Source organism: Oryctolagus cuniculus, chromosome 1, assembly GCF_964237555.1.
Source record: "Oryctolagus cuniculus chromosome 1, mOryCun1.1, whole genome shotgun sequence".
In the NCBI taxonomy this organism is placed as follows: domain Eukaryota; kingdom Metazoa; phylum Chordata; class Mammalia; order Lagomorpha; family Leporidae; genus Oryctolagus; species Oryctolagus cuniculus.
In genome coordinates, this window is record NC_091432.1 from 213,917,651 (window position 1) to 213,931,096 (window position 13,446).

A 13,446-nucleotide genomic window follows, 5' to 3' on the forward strand; every position below is an offset into this window, starting at 1 on the left:
TCTTAGACATTTTGAAGAGAACCACAGGGCCTGTGGCAGTGTTTGGGGGGAACTCCCTTGTGAGTTGACCTTGAAGAATTTCGGATGGGTTTAAAAGGACTTTGTTACCCTGAGTTACTGAGATGCACAGCTCCTGTGACCTTTGGCACAGTGATCTTAAAGCAGAAATAAACAGTCCCTTCAGGGCAGACACTGGTGGTCACACTGATCATGCACACAGCACGGCCGACGAAACTGCTAGAACGAAGGATACCATCTTCCCTGAAACCCCCAAGGAGTAAACTGTGCAGACCATTCTATTATTTGCATTGTTCCTCAAAACACATATTTTCAAGAAATACATTAAAGCAGTAATTTTTTAAAAAAAATCAGAGGCCAACATTATTAAAATGTGATTGAAAAATATACGAAAATAACTAGGAAACACAGTTTTAAAAAGGGTAGAATTGATACTTTATTGTCATTTGTAATCAGATGGCAGGTGGGTATATAGTTTCCATATTTCTACTTTTTGTAAATAAAAAAAATTACAAATCTTAAACAGCTGGAGGCTGGTTATGTTTTCAGAAAACACAATTAGAGTAGTTCATTAATGGTGGCTTCAAGCTTTTCCTTATTAGCTCCAGAAAATTCACCCACCTGTTAAGAGAACATTGAATTGACATCAGACAAGGCATTGTACCACTGTCTGGTACATAAGATAGGAACACAGAAGGAGGGGAGAACAGGATGATCTTATTAAAAATCAACTTCCTGAACAGCACACAGTTCATTTAAATTAAAACAAGTCAAGAAAAGTCAGAAGGTTAAAGTACATTTTCTTTTCATACAAATACTTGTAACAATGATAAACGAACCGCCCCAGTCCAAGAAGTTCTGCGTACTCTATGGCATGTACAAGCAGTACTGATCACCAGGACTCAGCGACTAGTTCTAGCAAAACCAATTCTCCTCTAGCCATCACGTTATGTCCTTACTGAGCAAGGACAGATTTTCACACTCTTGGAAACAGCGACACCCTTTACCCTAAGAGGGAGAAGGCGCTCTGGCTGTTTATTCACACACAGCGCGCGTTCCTTCTGCCCAGTCAGCTCTCCACGTGTTCGGGTGTACATACCTTTTGCCCCTTTTTAAAAAACTGGAAGGTCGGCATGCATTTGACTTCACACTCTGCAGCAATATCCTGGGGGCGGGGCAGAGAGCAAGGGGAAGGGAAATAAACAAGACCATGAAAACAGCTTTGACATTCCTCACCCCAAGCCAGGCGCCTCTGCAGGTGACACGCCCACATCACAGCACCAGGACAGTCTTTAGCACATGAAAATCGATCAAATGCACACAATGGCAGTATAAAGGTCAAACGGCTTATATTCTCAACCAGAATTTCTTACTAACAGAACTACCTCCGCGGAGGGACACAACAGGCAGAATGCTACTACACAGCAACCCAAAAGCTGCTGAATTTCAATGCAGGCACTTGGTTAGTGCCTGTTTCTCGGTCGTGGCATTATGGGAGTAGGGTACAGGCAGAAATGCAAGGGGTGGAGATTTGATCACAATCTTTAGATGGAAGAATTACTTCTAAGTCTCCATCAGCAGAAAACTTAGGGTCCCATTCATTGGCATCTCTGCACCCTTATTCAAATCCACCCACCTACAACCTACACCACTAGATACAGGGCTGCTGAGAGAAAGAGCACATTATCATTTTAAAGTCTTTGGACACATATACCCTTTAACTACCTTCCAAGGAACTTGTATCAATTTACCAGTGTTTATCATGACTTCTGCCATCCAGTTGAAGACTTTTATGAAATCAAATTCATCAGCCTTACCCTAACCATCCATCCTAACACAAGCTTCATAATTCAGCATCAAACAGACTTCAGTTCTGTGACTGCAGTTTTCCAGGCCCAATGCCTCAAAGGCAAAAGACAGAGACCCAGTGAAGGTGTTAAGATGCCAGGAGACGGGCGTGCACTGTGCCTGACACAGTGCCTGTCACTGCGGTATGTTTGGTGCTTCCCAGGATTATTTTTAAGGTTCCATTTCTTCTAGATTTAACACAGAAATATAAGAACGAGGTAAGGAAGCAACAGCTCCGTCCAAATGGTTAATCATTAATAGATGCTTGAAAGGAACTGGCTCTATTACTTTGGACTTTCTATTCGATTCCACGGATCCACCTCTCCTGGTCCTGGAACCTGACTCTGTTTTAATCAAGGCAGCTGACGCATACTTTATTTTTACAAAGCTTATCCCTGCTCATCTCCCCCAGTTTCTCTGTTTTGATTCTGGAAAAATACCTTCTGGATTTTCTTGTCTGCACTGTCTCAGAGTTATCACAACCAGCTTTCCAAAACTGTCATGTTGGGAATGGGTTAAAGTTAGACAAACCAGGGAGTACTGACATTTTAATAATTCCTAGTCAGGCCAGCACTGTGGCTCACTTAGGCTAATCCTCCACCTGTGGCCCTGGGTTCTAGTCCCGGTCGGGGCGCCAGATTCTGTCTCAGTTGCTCCTCTTCCAGGCCAGCTCTCTGTTGTGGCCCCGGCAGGCAGTGGAGGATGGCCCAAGTGCTAGGGCCCCTGCACCCGCATGGGAGACCAGGAGGAAGCACCTGGCTCCTGGCTTCGGATCGGCGCAGTGCGCCGGCTGTAGAGGCCATTTGGGGGTGAAATAACGGAAGGAAGGCCTTTCTCTCTGTCTCTCTCTCTAAAATAAATAAATAAAAAAAAAATAAAATAAAAAAAAATAAAATCTTTCAGAGACCTCAGGAAAGTGCTTTTATAATTATACTGGACCTTTCCTGTCTACAGGAGCTTTATTTTTACTTTTGTTTTCTACTTCTTGTTCTCTGGACAACTCTGCCCGATCCCATAGAGAGTTGAAGGGAATGCATATTATTCAAAATTTCTCAAGTGGTTTCATGTTTGCTGTTTTAAAAACACTCCTTATCTTTATCTCTCCCTTCATTCAAACAGCTGGCCTACTTCTAATGACACCTCTCATTTCCTTGTTTTTTTTTTTTGTAATTTAAAAATGTTTGCATATAGAAAAACTGATTTTGGGGAGGGGGCACCCTAGTTTGGGGAGTTTTGACTAATGCATAGTTGTAACAGACAACCACCCCCACAATCAAGATACAGAACCACTTCCCCCAACATTCCCTCCAGCTGCCCCTGTGCAGACAAACTACGTCCAGACCCCAACCCCTGGTAACCACTGGTCTCTTCTTCACCCTGAGCATCCTGTCCAGTCTCAGACTTCTGATACTGAACACCACAGGACTGTATTCGACCTCACTAAATGGGACTTCACTGGGTGAGGCTAGACCGCTGCTTTGAGTGAGATAACTTTCAGCCTTTTGCTGCTTCTGTTATGAACTCATTCCCAGCTGTCCTAACCGAAATGGAAACACACGGCATTCTAGACGACAACAGAAGTTATTCAGGCTTAAATCAGTTTGCATTTTAATTTGCAAAATATGTGTCATCCCGATTTGTCTGTCAAAGAAAGCATATCGGCCCATCATTTTCTCACAAGAGAATTTCTTCTTGCGCAAGCACTTATGGATCCTTCCATTGAAACCCCTTCGCTGCTCTAGCTTTGGGACACGGAGGCAAAGTTAAAAGGTCTCCAGTTTGTCAGGTCACCTTAAGTTTCAAGACACTTTCAGGGTCATAAGGTCCCCCAAGCAGACACGGAAGAGCAGCTCTGTCGGATCCTCAACTGCTCTGCACTGCCACTTTGGCAAGGGCTCAGGCTGCCGCGGCCAGAGCACCTGTCCCGTGTGCCGCGTGGTGGCTGCTCTCTGCCATCCACCTACTGCACCTTCTGGGCTGCAGTTCCACACCCAACCAGCAGGGGCACCAAGACAAACTACTCCCACGTCTACCGCAAAGATTCCAGGACACCACGCGCACAGGGCGCTGGCCAAGCACATTTTATTACTTTCAATAAAAAGTAGGTGACCTGGCAGGGTCAGGAGCAGTTTATCTAGTCCAGCAGCAATCTTATCCTGGCCAGAAGTGACCACATAGAAAAGATAATACTGTAAGTTTATTGGAACAAGCACTCAGACAATAATTTTTTTCTCAAACAAGCGCAATTAGACTTGTCTCAATTTAAAAGAATGGTAAAGGACGGAATTCACCAGGAGATCGTGGTAGGCTGAGCATCCCTTATCTAAAATGCTTGGGACCAAATGCGTTTTGGATTTTGGAATATTTACATAGACTTTATCTGTTAAACAATCCCTAATCTGAAAATATGATAGAGATGTTCCAAAATCTGCAATTCTTAAAAAAAAAAAAAAAAAAAGAGGCGGAGTAGCTGGACTCAAACAGGCACCCAGCGGGGATGCAGGCGTCCCAGGCAGGGCCTTCACCTGCCGCTGTGCCCCAGTGTCTGCCTACATAACTTTTTGAGCACTGTGTCAGCCATCAAAATGTTTCGGATTTCTGATCAAGACACCCCACCTGCCTAGCAATAGCCCAGGCTGGCCGGGATCTTCCGTGCAGGCACTGGTGTGAGACTAGGAGTCCCCTCACTGTCCTCACGGCTCCCTGAGGATGCAGTTTTACAGAGGAGGGAATCGAGGCCCAGCGAAGACAAACACGGAGCCTGCGCTGCGAAGGACGGGCTAGGCCTGGGAGAGCACGCAGGCGGGCCAGGCAGGGGAGCCACTCCGCCTCACTAGCACTACGCCAAGAGGAAAAGGGGGCGAGGACTGTCCTGGGGACACAGAAGAAGCACCTGGAGAAGGGTCCGTGGAGGGGGCAGAAGCACCTGGAGAAGGGTCCGTGGAGGGGGCAGGCGGGGCAGGGGAGGATGGACCAGGGAAGGCAGGATGGAATGAGAAACTGCACTGAGGATCAGCGGGGAGCGCTGACGGACGCCAATACTACCGAGAAGGCACTGCCGCATCCTGTTTCAACCGGCCCCTCCTCTAGGCATCTCATGCTGGCTCAGTAAGCACCGATGGCAGCTTGACAGTGCGTGAAAGCTGCGGCTCCAGACGCCACCAGACTGGCTTGGAGCAGAGGCCAGTGAGCCATGAATGAACTGCATTCCCACCGCCGCCGGGCGAAGACGCTCACCTATCTGTGCAGAGCCATAGGGCGAGCCGGCCTGAGCAGGCTCTCCCAGGCCAGCGCGCTATGGAAGCAGGAAAGCCATGTGCCAACACCCCGACCTGCACTCCCAAGACAGGGCACCCTTGAGTGTGTGTGGGGGGGTTAAGAGCGAGGGCCAGGCGGCCAGATGCCTGCATTTTAAACCCAGGTTCTGCCACTGGCTCCATGCAACTCCAAGGACAACGTCTCTGTTAGGGAGGATGCCAAGGGCACCGAGGAGGAAATGCTTCGACACCTGGGAGGCACACAGCACGGTACCGGACACACCTCAAGTGCAAGACAAGCATTCACAAAACAGAGCCAACCCCGACATCCCCCGAATTCTTCTCACAGTTCTCCATCAAGCACCTGGGCGTCTCTTACACACGTGAGTCTTCTAATTGAAGAGAATCGGCTGGGACCAGAAGAGCCTTGTCAGTGCACTCTGCTGTGCTGTGACAAGGTCAGGAAGAACCTCCACGATCTGGTGACGCCACCAGGTTTTCAGAGTTAATGACGACAGTCAAATTCAACTTCTTTTTACCGAACAGCTCAGAGTGTTAGGTAGAACAACAGGGGTTCAGGCAGGTGGGGGGGTGGTAAGGTGCAGAAACGCTGATCACCTATTTTTGTACTCATTTGAAGATGTGATATGCAGCCTTGAGTCCACAATTGGCACACTTACCTGTTATTTTAATATAGGGTGATAGTTCTAACATGATCTGACACATTCATGACAACAAACAAAAACAGTGTCATTTAGAGAAAAAGATCAATTTGAAAAGCTCAAGTAGTATCTCAAAATTCCTACAACATACCTGGCAGTCATCCACGTCTACTTCAATGAACACCACGTTGTTAAATTTTTCAGAGAGGGCCTGGACATTTTTAAATGAAAAAAAAAAAAAACAAAAAACAAAAAACAAAAACAAAAACAAAAAGATTTAGATCTGAGTGATGACCATCAACACACACAAGCTTCTTAAAATGAAAATGTGAAAGATTCCCGAACTCAGACTAAGGACCAGGGAAGCATAAGGAGCATTACGTTTCTCCCAATCAAATTCTTCTTGGTGTAAAATAATTTGGCTCATCAACTACCAACTTCGAGGGCTGAAATTTCAAAAAGTGCCCCTGTTTCAACGTGACATGGCAAAACGACCTAGAAAGTCTTCCATAGGCTCTGGGTACCAAATGTTCATTTATTATTTGTTACACTACTACTTTCAGGAACAGCAAAAAACCTCTTCAGCTGTCCTCCTCTCCTAGCTGTGTGGCCACCAACCCCAGCCCCGCCAGCGTCAGCCCGACACTCACGTGAAAGAAAGGTTTGATCATTTTGCAGGGCCCACACCACGTGGCTGAGAAGTCCACCACGACGAGCTTATCTCCTGCGCTGTCCAAGACTTCCTGAAAAGCAGACTACAAAGAGAAAAAGATAAGCTGATGTTAAACACTTTCATGTAAGAAAAAAAAAATAAAGCCAAAGCAACTAGGTCTGAGGGCCTCTTGCACTTGGGGTACTATTACTTGATAAGCTGCACCAACACATAATGTGCAGCATTTATTTATTGGTAGTCATGCCTTCATCAACAGTTTATAAAATACTGGGAATTGGCTAATTTATACCCAAAGGAAGCAAAGGAGAGGAAAATAAAAACAGAGATTTTTATGAAAAACGTTTCCACATCAAACCCAGGTACATGGTGGACGTTCACTAAATGCTCACAGACGGGTGAAAGGGGCCACTTAGATGGGAGAAGCCACAGAGGAACAGGATTGTGCGAAGAAAACATCACAAGTTACTTTAAAAACACCAGCACTTGTGATTATGTAATGTGTCTACGGCGGAGCATGCAGAAAGCTAAAAATAAAAACCAAAAATGTCAAGGAAACTCCCCTCTCTTAAACCCCGACGCTCGGTCACTATTCACACAAGCACACTGCCTCGTGTTCTCCCTCTCGTGAGGTTTCCAGAGTGGAGATCACACGGCTTGTGAGCCTTCGATTTTTGCCCTTCATCCCGAATCTAGGCCCTCACTGTTCATTCAGTGAAGCCCGGTGTTAGCTCCTGGGGAAAGAAACCTTCCCGGGGCATCACGTCGCATGAGGAACACATGCTGCACGACATCCCAGAAACAGTGACCAAGAAATCCCTACCACCAAGCTCCCTGAATTATTCACCAGCGCTCTGGAGACGGCACCCCCAGGAACCCGACCTTCTAGCTACAGGGGACTCCACTTCAGCCGCAATTAGTCGGCCGGTGCTCGCTCACCAAAAACAAAACCCGGGCAATGACGAGAAATCAGAACACAAATCTTCCTATCTGGAATCTAACAGGGTTTTTCCCCCCAAGGGAAAAACACTGGTCAGATTGGTTCAATCAAAAACGGACCGTTCTCTTCCCTTCCCCACAAGAATCATATTAGATCCCACCCAGCCAAGGAGGACAGTAAGTCAACAAAACAACATAAGGCAAACAGTAATAAGAACGAAGTCGCCAGCTCTCCAGGAGTAGTTTACTTCTGCAGAATTCTCCCTCCCGTGTTTGGGGAAGCAGTTCACAAAAGGTGTTCCTAGAACGGCGGGGAACGGTGTGTCATGACTTCGCTAACCTTTGCAGGCATGCGGGTCTACCCACCCCATTCCTGGGTGTGTGCACTCAGGCAGTATGCAGCAGGCTAAGTCACGAGTACACAAACTCTTCTGTCCGAACCATCACTCGCTGTTCCAGACACATTTTACTCAAAAGCCTTCTCAACGTGAAGTTTTCAGATCAAACCGGTCTTCTTTCTTTCTTTCTTCCTTTCCTTTTCCCTCCCCTCCTTCCCTTTCTTTTTCCTGCAAGATCCAGGTAAGACAGGGAATAAAGTATAAGGAGTGACAGTGTCTAGTAGGATAGACATTTTTTTTTTGGAACAGAAGGGACCTTTGTTAAAAACTTGATGAGGGCCGGCGCCGCAGCTCACTAGGCTAATCCTCCGCCTTGCGGCGGCGGCACACCGGGTTCTAGTCCCTGTCGGGACGCCGGATTCTGTCCCGGTTGCCCCTCTTCTAGGCCAGCTCTCTGCTGTGGCCAGGGAGTGCAGTGGAGGATGGTCCGAGTACTTGGGCCCTGCACCCCATGGGAGACCAGGAGAAGCACCTGGCTCCTGCCATCAGATCAGCGTGGTGCGCCGGCCGTGGCGGCCATTGGAGGGTGAACCAACGGCAAAAGGAAGACCTTTCTCTCTGTCTCTCTCTCTCACTGTCCACTCTGCCTGTCAAAAACAAACAAACAAACAAAAACTTGATGAGGAAGAGGAAGGCCATTATTGTGGCTGCCATGTACAACATGGCAGTCTTCTACCACAGTGCTGGTTCAAGTCCCTGCTGCTCCCTGCTACGGGCCAAGTACTTGGGTCCTGCAACCATCTGGGAGACCTGGATGGAGCCCAGGCTCCTGGCCGTCACCTGGCCCAGCCCTGCATTGCAGCCATGTGGGGAGTGAATCAGCGGATGGAAGATGCCTTTCTCTGCCTGTCTCTCCCTCTCTCTGTCACTCTACCTTTCAAATAAAAACGAACCTTTAAAAACAAAAACTTACTGAGGTTACTTTCAGGACAGAGTATACTGTATTTTTAAAACACTCACGGTTTTCCCCAAACAATTCTGAATACAATTCAAGGAAAACTACCTAAAACTCTGAAAAACAGCACATAACAAAAGCCTGGTGTAAATGAACACGAGTTAGAGACAGTAAGTGCAGCCTTCACGTACAAATTCTCTTCTCCTACTTAAGTTTGCCTAAAACTGCTTGAAAATTACAAAGAAGCAACTCACAATTTCTAGCTCCAGAAACTAACAAATAGACACACATAATAGGCATATTATAGACACAGACACAAGTAATTGGAACAAAATAAGGCACCTGGTGAAATGAGGAAGAGCAGAGTCTAACACCTCTCTCATAAACAAACCCGGCTCAAGGTTAATAAGCACCAGCAATCCCAAGGCATCGAGCAAAGTGCTTGGTGTGTAGTTCAGTACGTGGAGAAGCTATTACTGAAAAAAACCCACCATGCACTGTTAATCCCTTCCTCTTCACCCTGTAGACCACTATTTCACTCATGTCTACAATAGACCCAGTGACCCTAAGCTACCAATAGTGCCCAAGAATCAGAGTTTTCCAGATGGCCAATGACATCAACGTTAGCCCATGAAATGAACATTTAGGGTGTATGCAGTATTTGCAAATGACATCAGAGCAACTTCCAGTTAATGGCTCTGGATCAGAGTTTTTAACATCTGGGGCCAGCACTGTTAAGCAGCTGGTTAAGCAGTGCCAGCACCCCATATGGGCAATGGTTCAAGTCCAGGCTGCTCCACTTCTGATCCAGCTCCCTGCTAATGCACCTGGGAAAGCAGTGGAAGATGGCCCAAGTGCTTGGGCCCCTGCACTCAAGTGGGAGACCCAGAAGAAACTCCTAGCTCCTGGCTTCAGCTTGGCCCAGCCCTAGTCATGGCCATTTGGGGAGTGAACCAGTGGATGGAAGATCTGTTTATCTGCCTTTCAAATAAACAAATAAATCTTTCCAAAAAAATTTTTTTTCAAAGATCAACTGATGATCAACATCTCTGGGGGCTTGGGGGGCCAGGCTTTAGAGCATCTTGGAGCAATGGGTTTCCACTCACCCCTGCACACCCTTCTCACCTGTGAGGGAGGAGGGTGGTGCCCTAACAATGAAGGACTCAACAGTGTTCCAGGAACAAAATCAAGTTTCCAAGAAAACAAATACAGACCTCGCAACGGCCTTCTCCTCTCATGGATTCTCACCATGAGGCTGCCAGACCTGGGGGACACAACCCCACCTCCCCCAGGCCCAAGCTGAGCACCTGCCACACCTTAATATCCACCACTAAGGATCTCTTTTCAACAAACGACAGGGGTGCTATTTTTTAATATAAAAGCGCACACGCACAAAAAATGAGAATCTGAATAAGAAAAAAAGGGCCAGACGATAAGAGACCATGACAACATGTGTAGGAAAAAGCAGTTAGGGGTCAATGAATAATCAACTGATCAGGCACCGTCACACAGAAACTGGTTTCCAGAGCCATCTAGCAACACATAGGTCACGGGAACCAGGGGCGAGGGTGGGCACTGGCCTTCCTTGCTCTCCTGGGGTGGGGTGGGGGCACCGCAGGGATCCGTCACCCCTGGAGCAGCATAACCGCTACCCCTTTCTGCTTCTGCCCTTAGCAAACATTTGTGGAGTCGCCCCAGTACCGCAGACACTATGTTACGTCTGGGTTTCCCAATCTGGATGGCATGAGCCTGGCAATAACGTTCGAATACTGGGACACTTTTCGCCTTGGGCATTTTTTTCAAAAGGACAGAACCACAACTAGGGTGCGAGCCACACAGCCCGAAGCCGCCCGCCCGGGGGAAGGGGAGACGGGGGGACCCCCGCTCCTACCCACGCAGCGGCGGGGCTGCCGAGGCCCTCGGGCCGGCCTCGAGGACTGAGTCATTCCAAAGCCAACGCTGCCGGAAACACGCCCTGCGCCGCAGGAGGCGGAGTCCCGAGGGCCCGGCCCGCAGCCTTGCGGCCCCCGGGGACCCACGCCGAGGGGTCGCCAGCGCGGTCGGACCCCCGTGCGCCGCCACCGCGCGCGTCACGCTGGAGGCCGGCCGGGCGAGGCCGGGCGCGGACCGGGATCGCGCGCCCAGCCCCGCACCCAAGCAAGCTCTCTCCACCTTGCGGCACGGGGAGTGGCCGGCAGCGACCCCGGGCCTCGCCACGGGGCCTCGGTCTCCCGACACAGAGGGTGGGCGAAGGCGGACCCTCTGCACGCCCTCACCTCTCCCAGTCGAGGATCGTCGGGGTGGAGCCCCCCGGCCGTTCCCAGCGCTCGTGCACACTCGGGCGCACAGGGCGCGGGAACCGTCACCCCGCCGTCTTCCCGATCCCCAGGGCGCGCTCCGCGACCCCGGGCGTGCGCAGGCCCCGGCTTCTCTCGGTCCCGGGCCGAGCCACCGCGTCCCCTCCTCCAGGGATGCCCAGGCAGCCTCCCCACCTCGAGCCACGGCGGAGTCGCGCACTGTGCCCGGGCCTTCCCGGGGAGCTCGTACCTTGCTTTCGATCTGCTTCACCATTTTGGCTGCTGGTGGGGAGGGGGCTGACGAGCGACCGTAAGAACAGATGGAAGCGGATCCAAAGCGCCGGGCCGAGCCTGTAGCCGGAGCGCGCCGCCCGCCTTCCCTTTATAGCAGGCAGGGCTGGGCGCCGCGGGGCGGGGAGTGCGGGCGCGCGCGGCGTGCGTGGGGGCGGGGGCGCACTCGCAGGCCCCGCCCCCTGTTGCCGAGGAGCCGGGGCGGGGCGGGGCGGAGGGGCGGGGAGGCACCGAAGAGCCGGGGTGGGGCGGGGCCGAGGAGCAGGGGCGGGGCGCGGCCGCGGTCCGGAGCTGGGGTGCGGGGAGCGCCCGTCCTTGGCGTGGCTCCAGGAGGACTCCTCCGGCCCGAGGCTGGCGCGCCGTCCGGGGACCTCGAGGGCGCTCCTTCGCTGCGCCGCCGCGGAGCCACCGGGCTCTCCGGGATCAGCCGCCTCCGTGCCACACACCCAGGCTCGTGATGAGCACAGACCTGGGGCCCACGCGGCAGGGCTGGGATTCCGCAGACAAGGCCCGCCTTACCCGGAACCCCAGCCCCTCGGGCCGCGCAAAGTGCTGAGTAACGATGACTGGAAAGTCTCCGTGCGCCGTCGCACGCTTCCGGGAGGACACCGTGGCCGATTTCTGCCTTTTCCCTCCTTCCTGTCCCCTGCTGTCACCGGGGCACCTGCCGCCCCGCGGTGACCCGGCGGTGCAGTGCGGTGGGGCCATGTTGAGTGAGCTCTGAAGCTTCGTTCCCGCGTGCGCCCCTGGGCGGGTGCCGAGTGTCCAGGGTGCCCGGACACCCCCCCACCCCCCGGGGTCTGCGTGATGCTCCCTAGCGCATGCTGGTGTTTGGACGGCTTGGAGTGCTTGTAAAGGCATTAGGACAGTGCGTGGCGCATAGTAAGCACTCAACAAATCCCTCTAATTACAGCCGTTGTGAATACTAATTAGGCTGGCTTGGTGTGGCGCGCGACCCGGCTGAGCTTGGCTACCGTCTGTGTCCCATGGCATCAGTGCACGCGTCTGCAGAGTTTTTGTTTTGTTTGTTTTTTTCTGGAAGTCAGAGTTGGTATGGACAGAAGGGTGTATCGTTGCCGGTTGGGGCTGCCAGGGGTGGGGACTGTGGAGGGTGAGCGTGTTACCGGCACTGTGAAGTGGCGAGGTCTGCCTGCACCTGCTGGTGGGCCGTGGAGAGAAGTGAGAGCCATAGGTTTCGGAGGGAGGGTCCCAGGCTTGCATAGAGCTATGAGTTCTGCCTGCAAACTGGAAGGGAGAGAAACCAGAGGTTTTGGATCAGTTGTACTGTTTCTGGAGGGCTGAGGGGAGGTAGGGAAGGACTTGGACCAGGGTCACTTTCTCTCTCTCTCTCTCTCTTTTTTTTTTTTTTTTTTTAAATTTTTGACAGGCAGAGTGGATAGTGAGAGAGAGAGACAGAGAGAAAGGTCTTCCTTTTGCCATTGGTTCACCCTCCAATGGCCGACACGGCCGGCGCACCGCGCTGATCCGATGGCAGGAGCCAGGTGCTTCTCCTGGTCTCCCATGTGGTGCAGGGCCCAAGCACCTGGGCCATCCTCCACTGCACTCCTGGGCCATAGCAGAGAGCTGGCCTGGAAGAGGGGCAACCGGGACAGAATCCGGCGCCCTGACCGGGACTAGAACCCGGTGTGCAGGCGCCGCAAGGCGGAGGATTAGCCTAGTGAGCCACGGCGCCGGTCAGGGTCACTTTCTACCGATGGCCCTAGCAGAAGGAGGATGGAGTACTTTAATGTAGTGACTTTCCCCAGGAGAGTCAGGGTTACTGGGGAGAGAGAGAATCAGGATTATTTTTTTAAAAGATTTACTTTTTTATTTGAAAGAGTTACAGAGAGAGGGAGAAAGACTGAGAGAGAGAGAGAGAGAGATTGAGAGATCTTCCACCCACTGGTTCATTCCCCCAGATGGCTGCAATGGCTGTGGGGGCTGGACTAGGCTGAAGCCAGGAGCCAGGAGTTTCTTCCAAGTCTCCCACGTGGGTGCTGGGGCCCAAGCCCTTGGGCCATCTTCCACTGCTTTTCTCCCAGGCCATTAGCAGGGAGCGGGATCGGAAATGGAGCTGCAGGAGGGTCAGTATTTACAGAGGAGCCTTGTGGAGCATGGGGGTAGGATCTGGAGCCTGCTTTTCTGCTGCTGGGTCTTTAGTCTAGCTACTT

The 13,446-nt window shown here is 51.1% G+C and overlaps 2 protein-coding genes across 4 annotated transcripts in view; one reads left to right on the forward strand and one right to left on the reverse strand.

Moving 5' to 3' along the window:
- Positions 1–429: 429 nt before the first annotated feature.
- Positions 430–12,199, reverse strand: TXN (thioredoxin). Its single transcript, XM_002708083.5, has 5 exons — positions 11,235–12,199; positions 6,436–6,540; positions 5,937–5,996; positions 1,118–1,183; positions 430–639 (listed from the first exon to the last, which is right to left on the reverse strand). The coding sequence occupies exons 1-5, from the start codon at positions 11,256–11,258 to the stop codon at positions 577–579; spliced, it is 318 nt and encodes a 105-aa protein (XP_002708129.1). The 5' UTR covers positions 11,259–12,199; the 3' UTR covers positions 430–576.
- Positions 11,593–13,446, forward strand: part of LOC138844960 (uncharacterized) — a 65,411-nt gene continuing 63,557 nt past the window's right edge. Inside the window, exon 1 of one of the 3 annotated variants that reach the window (XR_011381485.1) lies at positions 11,593–11,988. Coding sequence is in view for 1 of the 3 variants with exons in the window: in XM_070055453.1 (XP_069911554.1) it covers positions 11,838–11,988 (151 nt within the window). In the remaining 2 variants the exon portion in view is untranslated. Of the gene's footprint in view, positions 12,158–13,446 lie in introns of all 3 variants that reach the window. The other 2 variants (XR_011381484.1, XM_070055453.1) reach the window with 2 other exon arrangements.

Excerpts from the sequence above, each read along its gene's own strand:
- TXN (XM_002708083.5), bottom strand. The coding sequence starts at position 11,258 with ATGGTGAAGCAGATCGAAAGCAAG. Across the intron at positions 6,541-11,234 it reads TGAAGCAGATCGAAAGCAAG|TCTGCTTTTCAGGAAGTCTT; the intron begins GTACGAGCTCCC and ends TTCTCTTTGTAG. Across the intron at positions 640-1,117 it reads TTTTTAAAAAGGGGCAAAAG|GTGGGTGAATTTTCTGGAGC; the intron begins GTATGTACACCC and ends TTCTCTTAACAG.